This window comes from Phyllostomus discolor, chromosome 6 (genome assembly GCF_004126475.2).
Source record: "Phyllostomus discolor isolate MPI-MPIP mPhyDis1 chromosome 6, mPhyDis1.pri.v3, whole genome shotgun sequence".
In the NCBI taxonomy this organism is placed as follows: domain Eukaryota; kingdom Metazoa; phylum Chordata; class Mammalia; order Chiroptera; family Phyllostomidae; genus Phyllostomus; species Phyllostomus discolor.
In genome coordinates, this window is record NC_040908.2 from 94,870,382 (window position 1) to 94,884,932 (window position 14,551).

Consider the following 14,551-nt stretch of genomic DNA (forward strand, 5'->3'; position numbering starts at 1 on the left):
AGCAGCTGGCGGGCCCAGCAAGGGGGCAACTGGTAGAGCAGGCGGTCCCACGTTCACGTTCATATAAACCGGGAGAAACAACTGGGGAGCAAGACGATCTGCACAACCCAGGGCCACAGCGCTGGGAAATAAAGCACTCAAACCACTGATTGAAAACAGCTGTGGGGGTTAACATTGCAGTGCGAGAAACTCCCAGCCTCACAGGAAAGTTCGTTGGAGAGACCCGCAGACTCCTAGAATGTACACAAACCCACCCACACAGGAATCAGCACCAGAAGGGCCCAATTTGCTTGTGGAAAGTGGGGGAAGTCACTGAAATCCAGCAGAGAGAGGAGCAAGTACCAATGTTCCCTCTCGGACCCCATCCCCAGATAGTGTCACAACCCAGTAACGTGGGTTGCGCTGCCCTGATGAACACCTAAGGCTCCACCCCTCACTACATAACAGGTGCATGAAACCAAAAAAAATGGCCCAAATGAACAGACTGAAGCTCCAGAAAAAACACAACTAACCGATGAAAAGATAGCCAACCTATCAGATGCACAGTTCAAAACACTGGTAACCAAGATGCTCACAGAATTGGTTGAATTTGGTCACAAATTAGATGGTAAAATGAGGACTATGCTAAGTGAAATAAAGAAAAATGTACAGAGAACCAATAGTGATGAAAAGGAAATTGGGACTCAAATCAATGTTGTGGACCAGAAGGAAGAAAGAAACATCCAACCAGAAAAGAATGAAGAAGCAAGAATTCAAAAAATGAGGAGAGGCTTAGGAACCTCCAGGACATCTTTAAACATCCCAACATCTGAATTGGTGTACCAGAAAGAGAAGAGGAAGAGCAACAAGTAGAAAACTTATTTGAACAAATAACAAAGGAAAACTTCCCCATTCTGGCAAAGGAAACAGATGTCCAGGAAGCTCACAGAATCCCAAAGAAGTTGGACCCAAGGAAGGACACACCAAGGCACATCATAATTACATTACCCAAGATTAAAATTAAGGAGAGAATCCTAGAAGCAGCAAGAGAAAAGGAGACCCTTACCTAAACGAATTGCCCATAAGACTGTCAGCTGATTTCTCAAAAGAGACCTTATAGGTAAGAAGGTGCTAGAAAGAAGTATTCCAAGTCATGAAAGGCAAGGACCTACATCCCAGATTGCTCTATCCAGCAAAGCTCTCATTTAGAATGGAAGGGCAGATAAAGTGCTTCTCAAATAAGGTCAAGTTAAAGGAGTTCATCATCACCAAGCCCTTATTATATGAAATGTTAAAGGGATTTATCTAAAAAAAAGAAGATAAAAAATATGAACAGTAAAATGATAGCAAACTCACAATTATTAACCACCACACCTAAAACTAAAACAAAAGCAAACCAAGCAAACAACTAGAACAGGAACAGATTCACAGAAATGGAGATCACATTGAGGGGTATCAACAGGGGAGTGGAAGGGGGAGAGAGGAGGAAAAGGTACAGAGAATAAGTAGCATACAATGGTAGGTAGAAAATAGACAGGGGGAGGGTAAGAACAGTATAGAAAATGTAGAAGCCAAAAAACTTATATGTACAACCCACAGACATGAACTAAAGGGGGGAAATGTGGGTGGGAGGGGGTGTGCAGGGTGGAGGAGAGTGAAGGGGGGAATGGGACAAGTGTAGTAGCATAATCACTAAAATATATTTTAGAAAAAGAAAGAAAAACTGGACAGACACCACCTTAATTAACTAAGTGATGGATGTTATCTCAACCAAAAGTATAACAAATAAATACCTAATTAATGCACTGAGAAAAGCAAAACATCACTTCTGTGGTATTCCTACCAAAACTGCTAACTGTAATCTAATCATGAAAAAACCTATATAATCCAAATCTGAAGACATCCTACAAAATAACTAGCAAGTACTCATCCAAAGTTTCAAGATCATGAAAAACAAGGAATGAACGAGGAAAAGGAGACTATAGAGACTCAACAACAAAATGCACGGTAGGATCCTAGACTGGATCCTTGAGGAAAAAAAAGACATTGTGGAGAAGTTGTGAAATTCAGAAACAGTTTATTTCCTAGTTTTGTTAACTATACTATAGTTATATAAGTTGTTAACAACAGGGGAAGCTGTGTAAAGGTTACTGTATTTTTCGGACTATAAGACCAACTTTTTCCGCCCTGGCTGGCGTAGCTCAGTGGATTGAGCACAGGCTACGAACCAAAGCATCACAGGTTCGATTTCCAGTCAGGGCACATGCCTGGGTTGCGGGCCACGGCCCCCAGCAACCGCACATTGATGTTTCTCTCCCTCTCTCTCTCTCTCTCTCTCTCTCTCTCTCTCTTTCTCCCTCCCTTCCCTCTCTAAAAATAAATAAATAAAATCTTAAAAAAAAAAAGACCGACTTTTTCCCCAAATTTAGGAGGAAAGTGGGTGCATCTTATAGTCTGAATATAGCTTACCTGGCTCTCTGTGGGGAGCGGGGCAGCAGCGGTGGAGCAGGGTCACAGGTTATTAAATATCTTACCACATTTTTCACTTCAAAATTTTTTTTTCCTATTTTCCTCCTCTAAAACCTAGGTGCATGTTATGGTCTGGTGTGTCTTATAGTCCTAAAAGTATGGTAAGTATGAACACTGTTCTGTTTTTGCAACTTTAAGTCTCAAATTGTTTCCAAATAAGAAGTTATTTTAAATTGCATCCTAAATATTTTTTAAAAATACTACTCATAGCTCTTTAATTTTATTTCTGAACAAAAGAGATAAATCCCTAGACAAATACAATCTTCCAAAAATGAAGCAGGAAGAATCAGAAAATCTGAATAGACAGATTACAACTAGTGAAATACATTAAAAAGATCTTACACCATGATCAAGTGGGATTCATTCCAGGGGGTGCCAGGTTGGTACAATATCCACAAATCCATCAGTGTGATACACCACACAAACGAAATGAAGGATAAAAACCACATGATCATACCAATAAATGCAGAAAAAGCATTTGATTAAATCCAGCACCCATTTATGATAAAAATTCTCAGCAAAGTGGCAATATAGGGAACATACCTCATCATAATAAAGGCCATATATGCTAAACCCACAGCCAACATCATACTCAATGGGCAAAAACTGTTAAGTGTTTTCCATAAGACCAGGAACAGGACAAGAATGTCTGCTTTCACGCTTATTCACCACTCTTATTTCATAGTACTACAAGTCCCAACCATAGCAAACAGACAAGAAGAAACAAAAGGCACCTAGACTGGAAAGGAGTAAGGAAAACTGCCATTATTTCCAAATGCCATGATACTGCATGAGTATACAGGGAACCATAACATTCCACACACAAAAAAACTACTAGAACTGATAAATAAATTCAATAAAGTAGCTGGATACAAGTAAATATCCAGAAATCAGTTGCATTTTTATATGCCAATAATGAACTATCAGATAATGAAACTAAGAAAACAACTCCATTCAAAACTGCTTCCAAAAAATCTAGGAATAAATTTAACCTAGAATGTAACAGACTAGTACCCAGAAAGCTGTAACATAATGAAGAAAAAAACAAAAAAGACACAAATAAGTGGAAGTATATACCATGTCCATGGATAGAAAGAATTAACATTAAAATGCACATACTAACTAAAGCCATCTATAGATTCACCGCAATTCCTACTTAGATACCAACAGTGTGTTTCATAGACATACAGCTGTCGTGGGGGTGGGGATGCTGGGGGCTAGGTGTAGCAGTGGAGGAATTGAGAAAAAAGAGAAAAAACTCACGGACAGAGACAACAGCATGGTGACTGCCAGGAGAATGGGGGAGTTGGAGGCAGATATGGGGGGGATAAATGGTGATGGAAGGAGACTGGTTGGGGTGGTGGACACACAGTACAGTGCACAGAAGATGTGTGGTAAAACTGTGTACCTAAAACCTGTATAATTTTGCTAGCCAGTCACCCCAATAAATTAAATTTTAAAAAGTATAAAGTATACCTTTTCACAAAATGTAGTGTGCCATTTTCTCAGTTTCCTATTTTCAGTGGCAAGTCGTTCAGCAGCATTTTGGAGTTTTTGAATGTAGCCTTCTAATTCTTTAGGATTATCCCAAGTAATCTGTGACTTTTCCCCACTTCCTGCTTTTGAATTCTAAGGCACAACAAAATGACATTAAGTACTTAAATGACTTTTTTCCAAAAAATTCAACATTAAAATTCAACGTGTAAAATTCAAATACACCGCAAGTCTAATTATTGCTAACAACAACCTACAATAAAAGAACATGTAATAATTTTTCCATTTTATATATGAGAAGGCAATTGGGTCAACACTGAGCAGCCCCATTCCTCCCAGGTTCTCCCTCTTACAAGTAAAAAACCCCATACAAAACACAATAAAGAAGCACAGGAAAAGTGAAAAGTAGAAATTAGAAGACAGTCAACAAACCTTGGAAGTGGAGGAACAAGACACCTAGGTTTCTTTATTGCCTCCCAAATCCCCAGGAAAGGACACTGGAGGAGCCTGCAACCTGGAACTACCCATAGGGACAGACACATAAAATTCCAGAAAATGCCTATGTCTTCAAGCCCAAGGACCAAGAAAACAATGGCCTCATAGAAAATCTTCTTAGCAATACCCAACCTACTCCAGTCAACACGAATGGAACACCCACCCTCTCCCCAATTTCAGGAGGCCAAGTGAAGAGCTGAACTTCCATCCCCTGCTTGGCAAAAGCAGGCAGTACTCTAACTCCCCCGCCAAGATAATGTCCACAGGCCTGAACTATCCTACTTCTCATGAGTTTCTCAAGTCATATTTGAAACAAAAATTTCATAACACCATCTGATCTGGTGTTCTACATATGTAGAGGAAATACTTAAGACAAATATGTAGGAGTGGAGAGGATAAAGAGACATAAAAAAAGTAAGGTTTCTATGTCACTTGAAGTAAGTAAGGGTAAGGCAGGACAAATTTCTGGAATATAGTAGACACTAAATAAAGAGCTGATGAATAAATGTAACTAAACAATTATATAATAAATTCAGTAAAATACTCTGTGAATCAGTTCAAAAGCATTTATTGATAATTATTACACACAATTTAATGTTAGATTGCTTGAGGGCATGAAAATAGAGTCCCTCCAATTTTCTACAACATAGTGAGTGGCCAGAGAATTATAACGAACCTGAGTGTTCTCTCTCCTCCTATCTCAGTTTTTTATCCACTACTAAGTCTCATTTAACATATGTTACATATAATTATTTAGTTCTTACTACCCAATTTCTTAAAAGTTTTCTCTTCAGAAATATCAAGGTATTACTTTGAATACATTTATTAGAAAAGAAAAAGTTCTAAAAGCTTACAAATATAATTTATATATTAGATGAAAAGGTCAAAATAATCAAATATGATCCCATTTTCAAAAAGTATACTTGTAAATATACATAGAAAACAAAGTTTAAATGGATACATACCAGACTATTAAAAATGACCATATCTTGGTGGTATGATTATAAGATGATTTATTTCTTTTTTTGTTTACCTGTATTTTTTAAGTTTTCCATTATAAACTTGTATTGAGCTTTGGCAATGGGAAAAATGTTTTTTATAATATCTATCTTTTATAGGTTTTATAAAACTTTATATGTAGATTTCATGTAGATTTATGTAACTTCTAGTTAATTTTAAGCCTGCGGCATACTAGCGTGCAGAAAAGAGTTAACACAGTAAGTCTGATTGTCATCCCTTAACCTGCTTAAAAGATCAGCCCTTAACAGGCATCTGAGAAGTAGGACTTTGGGAGGGTTCCTACCACACTAAACAATATGGCTTATGCTGAACACTGATTTTCTTCTGGGAACCTGGAATTTTGGTACATACTAGGCTGAAGATTTATGCATGACCAGCCACCAATAAAGCCAGGGCACTAAGTTGGTAATTGCCTGCACCAGTAAGACAACGGCTCACGGTGTTACAACCTGTTGCTGGGAGAACTGATCATCCCCTGTGTGACTCTACTGGGAGAGGACTCTTAAAAGCTCCACCTGGTTTCCCCAGGTCTTCCCCCCTATACCTTTCCTCTAGCTGATTTCTTTTGCATCCTCTCACTGAAATAAGTTACTGCTGTGAGTCCAACATAACCTTGGTCGGTCCTGTGAGTCCCCTACCAAATCGCAGGACCTGGGGGTAGTCGGTCTTGAGGATCATGGCAGAACTAGTTCTCTACTTCAAATAGGAGAAGAATAAAAGGATATATTCCTCTTCTATATAATTTTTCAAATAGTTCATGTTTATGAAGACTAAAAATGTGGATTTCAAAAAGTTAGCAGTCACATAATAATGTGTACATTTAAAACTGTTGTGGGTTTTCCTAATTTCCTATGTGTTAACATTTCTATAGGCACAGATAAAGAGCAATAAACCTTAAATTACTGTATTTGTTACTGGTTCATAAAAGCTCATTTATGATTAAAGATGTTAACCATTTGTCATGTACTGCAAACTCAATACCATGTTTCTTGTTATCATTTTACTGTAGTGTTTTATTTGTTGGTTGTACAAAGGTTCTGTATGAAATATAATCATGTTCTCCTTTTAAAAAGGAGATGATGGAAAAGCACTAGTTCTGTGTATAAGGATCATGTCATACTTAAGTGAATAAGTAAGTATAATGGCACACAAATTGTATACTATACATACTATTTCAATTGATCAAAATCAGCACTAAAATATGTGAAAATTATAACTGTGTAAACCCACTGTTGGAAAAAAATGTTACTTGTTAAAAGTGAAAGAAGTCATTTGGGGAGCAAAATAAAGCCTTAGGTCAATGGTGATATTGAGCTGAAGTATACACTAAAGAAGTAAGAAATAAAAAACATTTCACATGTAAAAACCAATTACAATAACATGAAAAATCCATTTACCTTAATTATTTGTTCAAATGCTAAGGCAGATTGTAACATCATTGGTCTCTGACTTTGAATCATTTGTTGATCAATAGAATTGTAAAAATGTGCCACCTACAAAGTAAAAGTCCAATTAGCAAAAATCAATAACAAATAGCACACCTAATTATTTATTTTTCTTCATTTTTAATTGTCTGGATGGAAATAATAACTTGTCAATTCTAAGATTTAACAAAAAATAGTTTTTTCTTCTCTATTATAGTATTTATGTATTATTATATACAATCAACAAATATGTTTTGAGTTCCTATAATTTGCCATGTCCCGGGGGGACAACTAAACAAAGATTATAAAAATCTAGTCCCTGAACTTAAGAAGTACAGTCTCATAGGGAACATAGAGGAAACCAGTAAAGTATGCAAAGTGCTAAAATAACAGAACTCTTATCCTTGCAACTCTCCAAACCTGCCCCCTTCCCTTTTCATTATATAACACAATGATTTACCCATTTCTCAGACCAAAAAAAAACTTTGCATTGCCCTTACTCATCTCTCACATCCAATATTAGTGAAGTCTATTGACTATACTAATATAGTCAATATCAAAATATATATTGAATCCAACTACTTCACCCACCTCCGTGAATCCCATCCTAATCCAAGCACCCTCATCTCTTGGCAAAACCAGTGCAGCAGTCTCCTAACTGCTCCCTGTGTTTCTTTGGATCAGGGCCTCCATTATCCATGCAAAGCCTTCAAAGCAGCCAGAGCAATCCTTTCTTAAACATAAATCATATACCTTTTGCTTACACAAAACCTCCCAAATGAATTCCAAATACATTTGTGAATGAAATCCAAAGTCTGGAAAACTAGAAGCAACAGAACATATACTATTACAACAATCTGGCAATACTGCTATCTATCCAACATTCTACTTCACACCCCCTGCTCTATCTAGCTAAATATCTGCTCATAAGTGAAGGTACATATAAATAGTTTTTCCCAGTTGTTTTTCCAGGGGTCAATACAAATAGTATATAATCATTCATCCATCTTCTAAGCTCCTATTGTGTTCAGCTAAATACTCAGGATACAAACATGAGCAAGACTCTCTGCTTTTGAATATGTAGTCCCTCTCTGTGAAATGATCACCTGAAACTGCAACCCCCGTGCTCTTAATACAGCATATGTATACTCTTCCAGACTCACATCAAACACCATTCCTTCGTAAAGATTTATCTGATACTCCCTCTACTCCTATCCAGGAAAATAACCGAAAGTTACCACCTCTATGCTCTCACAGGACATTCTGAACATCTATAATATAGTACTCATAATATATTAAATATTGTATCTATATAGTCACATATCTGCCATCTCTCTATAAACCATAATGGAATAAATATGGGCTTTGGAGTCAGAGAGACATGGTATCAAATCTCAGCTTCACAGCTTGCTAGCTGTGTGGCACTAGGAAAACTGTGTTGCAAATCTGATCCCTCATAAGACCAGTGAGGAATTTAACATAAATAAGGTATCTACCAGAAGGTTTCATATTTAATGAGAATTCAGTGTTTAGTTTGCTCTCTCCCACTAGACCAGTGGTTCTCAACGATGGCTAATTTGCACCCAAGGTGACATTTGGCAATGTTTAGAGATATTTTTGATGTTAGAACTAGGCACCTGCTACCGGCCAGAGACACTGCTAAAAACATCCTACAATATACAAGACATCCCCACAAAAAAGAATTGGTACAAAATGTCAAAAGTTGAGAAACTCTGCACCAGAGCATGATAGCAATGTATTCATTTTTATATTCTCACTACACTGTGACTGGTAGTACAGGTGCTCAATGACTCTGTCGAATGAAAAAATAAGCGAAACATCATAGTGTCATTCTATCAGCCTAAAACAAGACCCTGTTCCTGCCCTCTAAGTTCTAATAATCAAGTGAGAGAAAAAAATTTTACAGAAAGAATGATTTGCACATTACACACAGAATAAGCAACAAACAACTAAAAGAAGTCACAACAAAGAAAGTGAATTTTGAGTTGAGAATTAAAGGAAAACTGTGTATTTTCTAATCAGAAGGAACAGATATCAGTGCATGGAGACACATTCAAACAGCCACAGGGTGCAATATGGGAGGAAGAGTATAGGCGGTTAAGGTCACAACCAGTAAGGACAGTCAGTGCAAAATTAAGAAGTGCCTTGTACACTGTACCAAGGAGATAAAATGAGGTGATAATAGTTGGTTTTAAACAGGTAAATGATATGATGGCAATGTGCTGAACAGGTAGACTGAGGAAATGACCAAGAAAAGAGACCAGTCCATCCACCTGGCAATTCTCTAAGAATATGCCCCTCCAAGGCAGACAGAGGACTCCCTCTAATAAGAAGGTCCTGTAATACCCATGCAAGTAACATAAAAGAAAGATGAAAAACACAGAATGTTCAATTTCTCTAAAAGCTTTTAAAATGAAAAGCAATAATAATACTTTAAATTATTAAATGCCTATATAGTTTACAAAGCAAATTTTGTAATGAGATCATTTAGCAAATCAATTTCATAAGAGTTAATAGTATCATTCTATTAGCCTAAAACAACCAAAAGTAGAAAACAAAGCTCTTAAAATATCCCATGCAATGAACTCAGAATAGCCATGTTGTCAAATATATAATTTCATACTTGTTTAAGAATAATTGCTTGCTTGCAGAATTTCTGTGCAATGTTTGCAACTTGCTGTATTTTTGCAGGAATAACAAAGCCAAGGGCAGAAAGCTGACGAACTTCTCTCAGAAGAATCACCAACCGATCTGAATAATGCACTTTGAATGATCCATCATTAGGATCCAATTCCATAATTCTACTATTAGCCTCAATGCTACAAAACAAATTGAATAACTTTAAGTTTTATGTTCTCACTCTTCTGATAAAAAGATAGTTTTTACAACTGTAAAAACTATTCTGTAAATATATTCATATTTATAAACATATTTATGTTTATATTCTGTAAATATAAAGTTAATACAAAAAATTTTTAATTATAGTTTTCAAATGGATCTTTTTCATATAGTATATCACAATTCAGGTCTTGACAATACACCTGCAATATCTAAAATATAACATTAATATTTCAACCAAGCAGTTGTGAAGCCAGAAAAATCAATCTCTCAACCATCAGCTGAAACTCAAAAAAGGCACCATATTCACCATAAAGAGAAAAGGTTTTGACTCATTTTCTAAAACATATTATTTTTACTCCTACTAATTGCTTCTTTAATACTTTTATTAAAAGGACAATGATAAGAACATCAAAATGGTAAGAACAGAGATAGTCAAAAGTTTAATTTCTCTAATCTTTGTTTCATTATCTAAGGCTTATCCTTTTATGTGTGTTGTAAAGGCTACAATTTCAAATTTTACATTGGGGCACTCAAGTCCACATGAATTGTAAAAATTAAGTTGAGGTAATTAAGCATAAAGTACTATGTTTTCACAATCTTTCTTTCAGGATCAGGTTTATATAATGTTCATTCTTTTAAACCACTTCCACAAGAGAATTTGCAGGTCTTAGAAAGCAGGATACTAAAAATCAAAGAACAAATACATTCAGCTTATTTAATAACACATAAAACAAGGCATACTTTAAAATGCATTAAAATAATGATTTAGCTGAAATTTTCCTCTTATGAACATAAAAAGCCTGTCAGAAAATTATTACAGTGATCCTTTTTGCTTTTATTTGAACCCTATCTTCAAAATTAGCTTCTACATACCATCATAACCTAAAATATGTTCGAGAACACACTGACTCTATAGGATAATAATGTTTTACAAAAAAAAGAAAGAAAATAAAAAGAAAAAAGAAGGTGAGAGACAGGGTATTTCATTGTCAGCTGCGAAACAAACACCAGGCTGAACAAAGTTCAACAGGCTCTTTACCGCACGCAGCTTAGTCCTTAGGTGCACAGCAGGTCTCCACCAGAGCTAGAGTGATGACAGGGTGTCTATATTCCAAAATTAGTTGACTAAAAAATTCTTATTTTTTTTTTAATTGTAGCCTGGAGCATCTCTCCTATTTTAGGTTCAGGATAGAAAGGGAGAGAGTTAAATGGCATGAGGTTATAATCATTATGCTCTACACTCTCTGGTTCTTACATTCTTCCTGCACAACCAAAATGCAAGATAAAGGGAAAACAATTATTATTCAGTTTAAGAAGTTACCACTTTTGGCCTCTGCATCAATATAGGGAAAATAAACAGAATTTCATATTATAGAAAAGTTACTTTTAAAAAGTAACAAGTTCCTAAAAACTAAAATATGACAAGTCTTTAAAAATGCAGATAATAATATGCTGGGAAAGTATACCAGAACAAAAAAACAATGGTTTTTCTAGACCATCCATTGTAAATACCCATTAGAATAATTAGGTTGACCAATTAAATTACATTCAATGTAGCTCAATATTTACCAAACCCTTAGGAACTATGTTGGCACCATAAGGAAATACTCTCCATCCCAAAGAGTTTAAAATTAATGAAATGTTACAATTTACATTGTGTGTATGTGTGTACATGCATGTGCATACACAATATTAATGTAAAAAGGCAAAAAAAAAATATATATATATATGAATACAAATAACAAAAAATCATAGAGCAGGGAAACTCTAATTCCAAAACGGGAATCTGCTGTTTCGAGGAATAGACCTGAGAAAGAAGGGGAAAGCAGTCGACCAACCATATCATTGAATTGCCAACCTTAAAGACTTAAAAGCTGATAAACAAAAACTAACAAAATAATTAAAGGAGCAGGAGTAAGTTTGAAGAAAGAGAACAGAGATGATTAATTCCATCTTGCCATGTGGATTAATAACACAAAGAAGATTCTTGTGTAGATTTCCCTGTTTAGTATGTTTAAACTTACCACAAACCAGATCTAGAATCAGATAAACCAGACTGAATGTCCCTGGACCAATCATCAAATTGTTCTTGTTCATAGAGTTTAAACTGGTCTAAGAGATCTTGAGCACTTCGATGGAAAGAGCGAAATCCTGACAAGTCAGGCAAAAGGGCCTCTGCTATCTTGATGGTATCATCCACCTTAATAAGCCAAATTACAAAAAAAATGATTATTTAAAATCTAACAAAATTAGCATAAAATAAGCCACTTCTCTGATCTGTGATTCAGGAAGTATTTACCCACTTATCTCTAAACAGTACAAGGGAATATTTTCCAGTGAATACAATAATATCAACCCCAGTTTGCTTCTAAATTATACAACTTCAGGATAGCAAAACATAGTGGGTAATGCATACAAGGCATAATCTGAAAGGTAAGATAAGGGAAATTCAGGTGTGCCTCCAAGAATTCAGCAATACTCCCAAACAGGCTAAACAGCAATTTGGGCTCTTCGCTACATGCTCTGGTTAATATCTTAAACAATAGTTAGGCCAACATAAAAGGGCAATTTAAAGGAAAGAAATTCCTTTCCTTCATAACTTTACAAAGAACACTGTAGACACCCTGGAAAGCTGATGTACAAAATTAAGCAGCAGACGATTCCAGAAAATAAAACATCCAAAATACAAACTTTAGTAAGTAGAAATCTTAAACATGCTGGCCTTTATAATACTCTGTATCTATCTGTGCAGTGTAAAGGATGCTTTTCTCTTCAATATTTTTTAAGACAATCACCTGTAACAATTGCAATTGGAATGACAAATTATTTGATAATTATCTCTATACAAGGAAGGAGAAGAACCATTACAACCTATTCTGCACACTTTCTCAGAATTCTACATTTCATTCACATAAAATTAAATGGATATGCCAAGGAAAACAGAAAATGCTTTTTTAATATTTTCACTACAGGTCTAGAGTGACTTCTACATTAATTTAGCACATTTTATAATTTTTATTCTTCAACTTTTATTAAAATGAATACCTTCAGTTCCAACTGGCGAACCCAAACTATATTATTGACAACTTCTGAAAGGTTTTTGCCAGAAAGTGGTCCAGATGCATCACCAGGGATTCCTCGACACCGATTCTCAAAGTCTAATCGAAAATCTATAAAATTTAATTCAAATAAATGATAATACTTCATCAAAGATTTCCTAAATGTCCTCCATGTTCCAAGAACTATGTCAAATGTTGTAAACAGAAAAATAGTAAGAGTTGTTCTCTTACTCTCAGGGACCTTGTCATATCAAATGAGACAGAGAAAAGAATATAGGGTGGTTTTTCAAAAATGTGTCATTTGTAACAGAAATAATAAATTAACCTTCAGCAAATACAGGCCATAAATATATTCTTAATTCTAAAGGGTATACAAAAAAGAAAAAAGTAATCTACAAAAATATTTTCTCAAGCAAATACTATAATCTCTGAAAAACTTTTACCTTTAATTGAGTCCACAAGCCTTGCCAGTAAAGTTTCTCTTTCTAACATCAATTCTTTGCTTATAATTGGACGCTTCACCAACTCTTTATATTTCAGAAATGCTTGAAGAAGCTAGTATAAAATAAAATAAGTATATATTTATCCTAAGTGGATTAACTTGGCAAATACTTATATATCTCCTAAAGTAGTTTAAAATTATTAAAAGTAAAATACTTCAGGATTTTACCTGCTGAGGACTATCTTGAATTTCTGAAATATAATTTTTCAATTTTCCTGCTATTTTTTGTTCCGCAGGAGCAATAATTTTTTCATATTGTGACACTGCAGCTTTCCATAAAGGCTAAAAACATTTTGATATTGTTAGACTTTAATATTTTTTAAATCTTCCTTTAGATATAACAACACAAACAGAAAATTATATTTAGAAACATATATATTCAACCTCAGTATATGGATTGTATTGCACCGGATTCAGGCCAGTGAAAGGTTCAAATACTCGAGCCAGGATTTTCTCTTCACTAGCAGGTAAAAAATAGAGAATCTTCTCATGAATTGTTCTAACAACCAAGACCTAAAACATAAAACATTAAAACAACAAATTCATTTACATTAATAAATCTCCACAAATAAGTCTAAAACCTAAATACAATGGGCAAGAATTTTTTACCTAGGTTCTCTGATGAAAAATGAAACTGAAACTGTAATTTTGAGAATTACTACTCATCAATATTCAAAGTTATACATACTACATCAATACATCAATCAGTGTACTCAAATCTAGTGAAAATATATAAAATCTAAATATTTTTAATCCTCACCTAAGAGTATGTTTACTAATTTTTTATTTTTTATTTTTAATCCTCATCTAAGGATATGTTTATATTGAATTTAGAGAAGAAGCGAGATAGAGAGAAACATCAATTGGTTGCCTCCCATATGCACCCTGACCAGGGATCAAACCCATAACTCAGGTATATGCCCTGACCTGGGATCAAACCTGCAACCTTTTGGTGCACAGGACAACACTACAACCAACTGAGCAACCCTGCCAGGGCTGAAATCTAAATATTTTTAAAACTACACTTAAAGTTCATTTAAGTTTTAGCTTCTCTCCTCCTTAACATAGTATCTCTGATATTCACTATTACGCATTAAATTGCAATTCTGATAATGGAACATTAACAACTCTATTGTGTACAATTTACAAATAGTGAGAAAACAAATTATTGTATTTTGTGTTTAAAA

The 14,551-nt window shown here is 35.0% G+C and overlaps 1 protein-coding gene across 3 annotated transcripts in view; it reads right to left on the reverse strand.

Moving 5' to 3' along the window:
• DYNC2H1 (dynein cytoplasmic 2 heavy chain 1) overlaps positions 1-14,551 on the reverse strand; it is a 319,367-nt gene that overhangs the window by 292,079 nt on the left and 12,737 nt on the right. For all 3 annotated transcript variants that reach the window (XM_036028642.1, XM_028516717.2, XM_028516716.2), the window contains exons 7-14: positions 13,749-13,877; positions 13,533-13,646; positions 13,306-13,417; positions 12,849-12,973; positions 11,828-12,003; positions 9,586-9,781; positions 6,915-7,010; positions 3,985-4,137 (exon numbers count right to left, since the gene is read on the reverse strand). In XM_036028642.1, the coding sequence (XP_035884535.1) occupies positions 3,985-4,137; positions 6,915-7,010; positions 9,586-9,781; positions 11,828-12,003; positions 12,849-12,973; positions 13,306-13,417; positions 13,533-13,646; positions 13,749-13,877 (1,101 nt within the window). The remainder of the gene's footprint in view (positions 1-3,984; positions 4,138-6,914; positions 7,011-9,585; positions 9,782-11,827; positions 12,004-12,848; positions 12,974-13,305; positions 13,418-13,532; positions 13,647-13,748; positions 13,878-14,551) is intronic.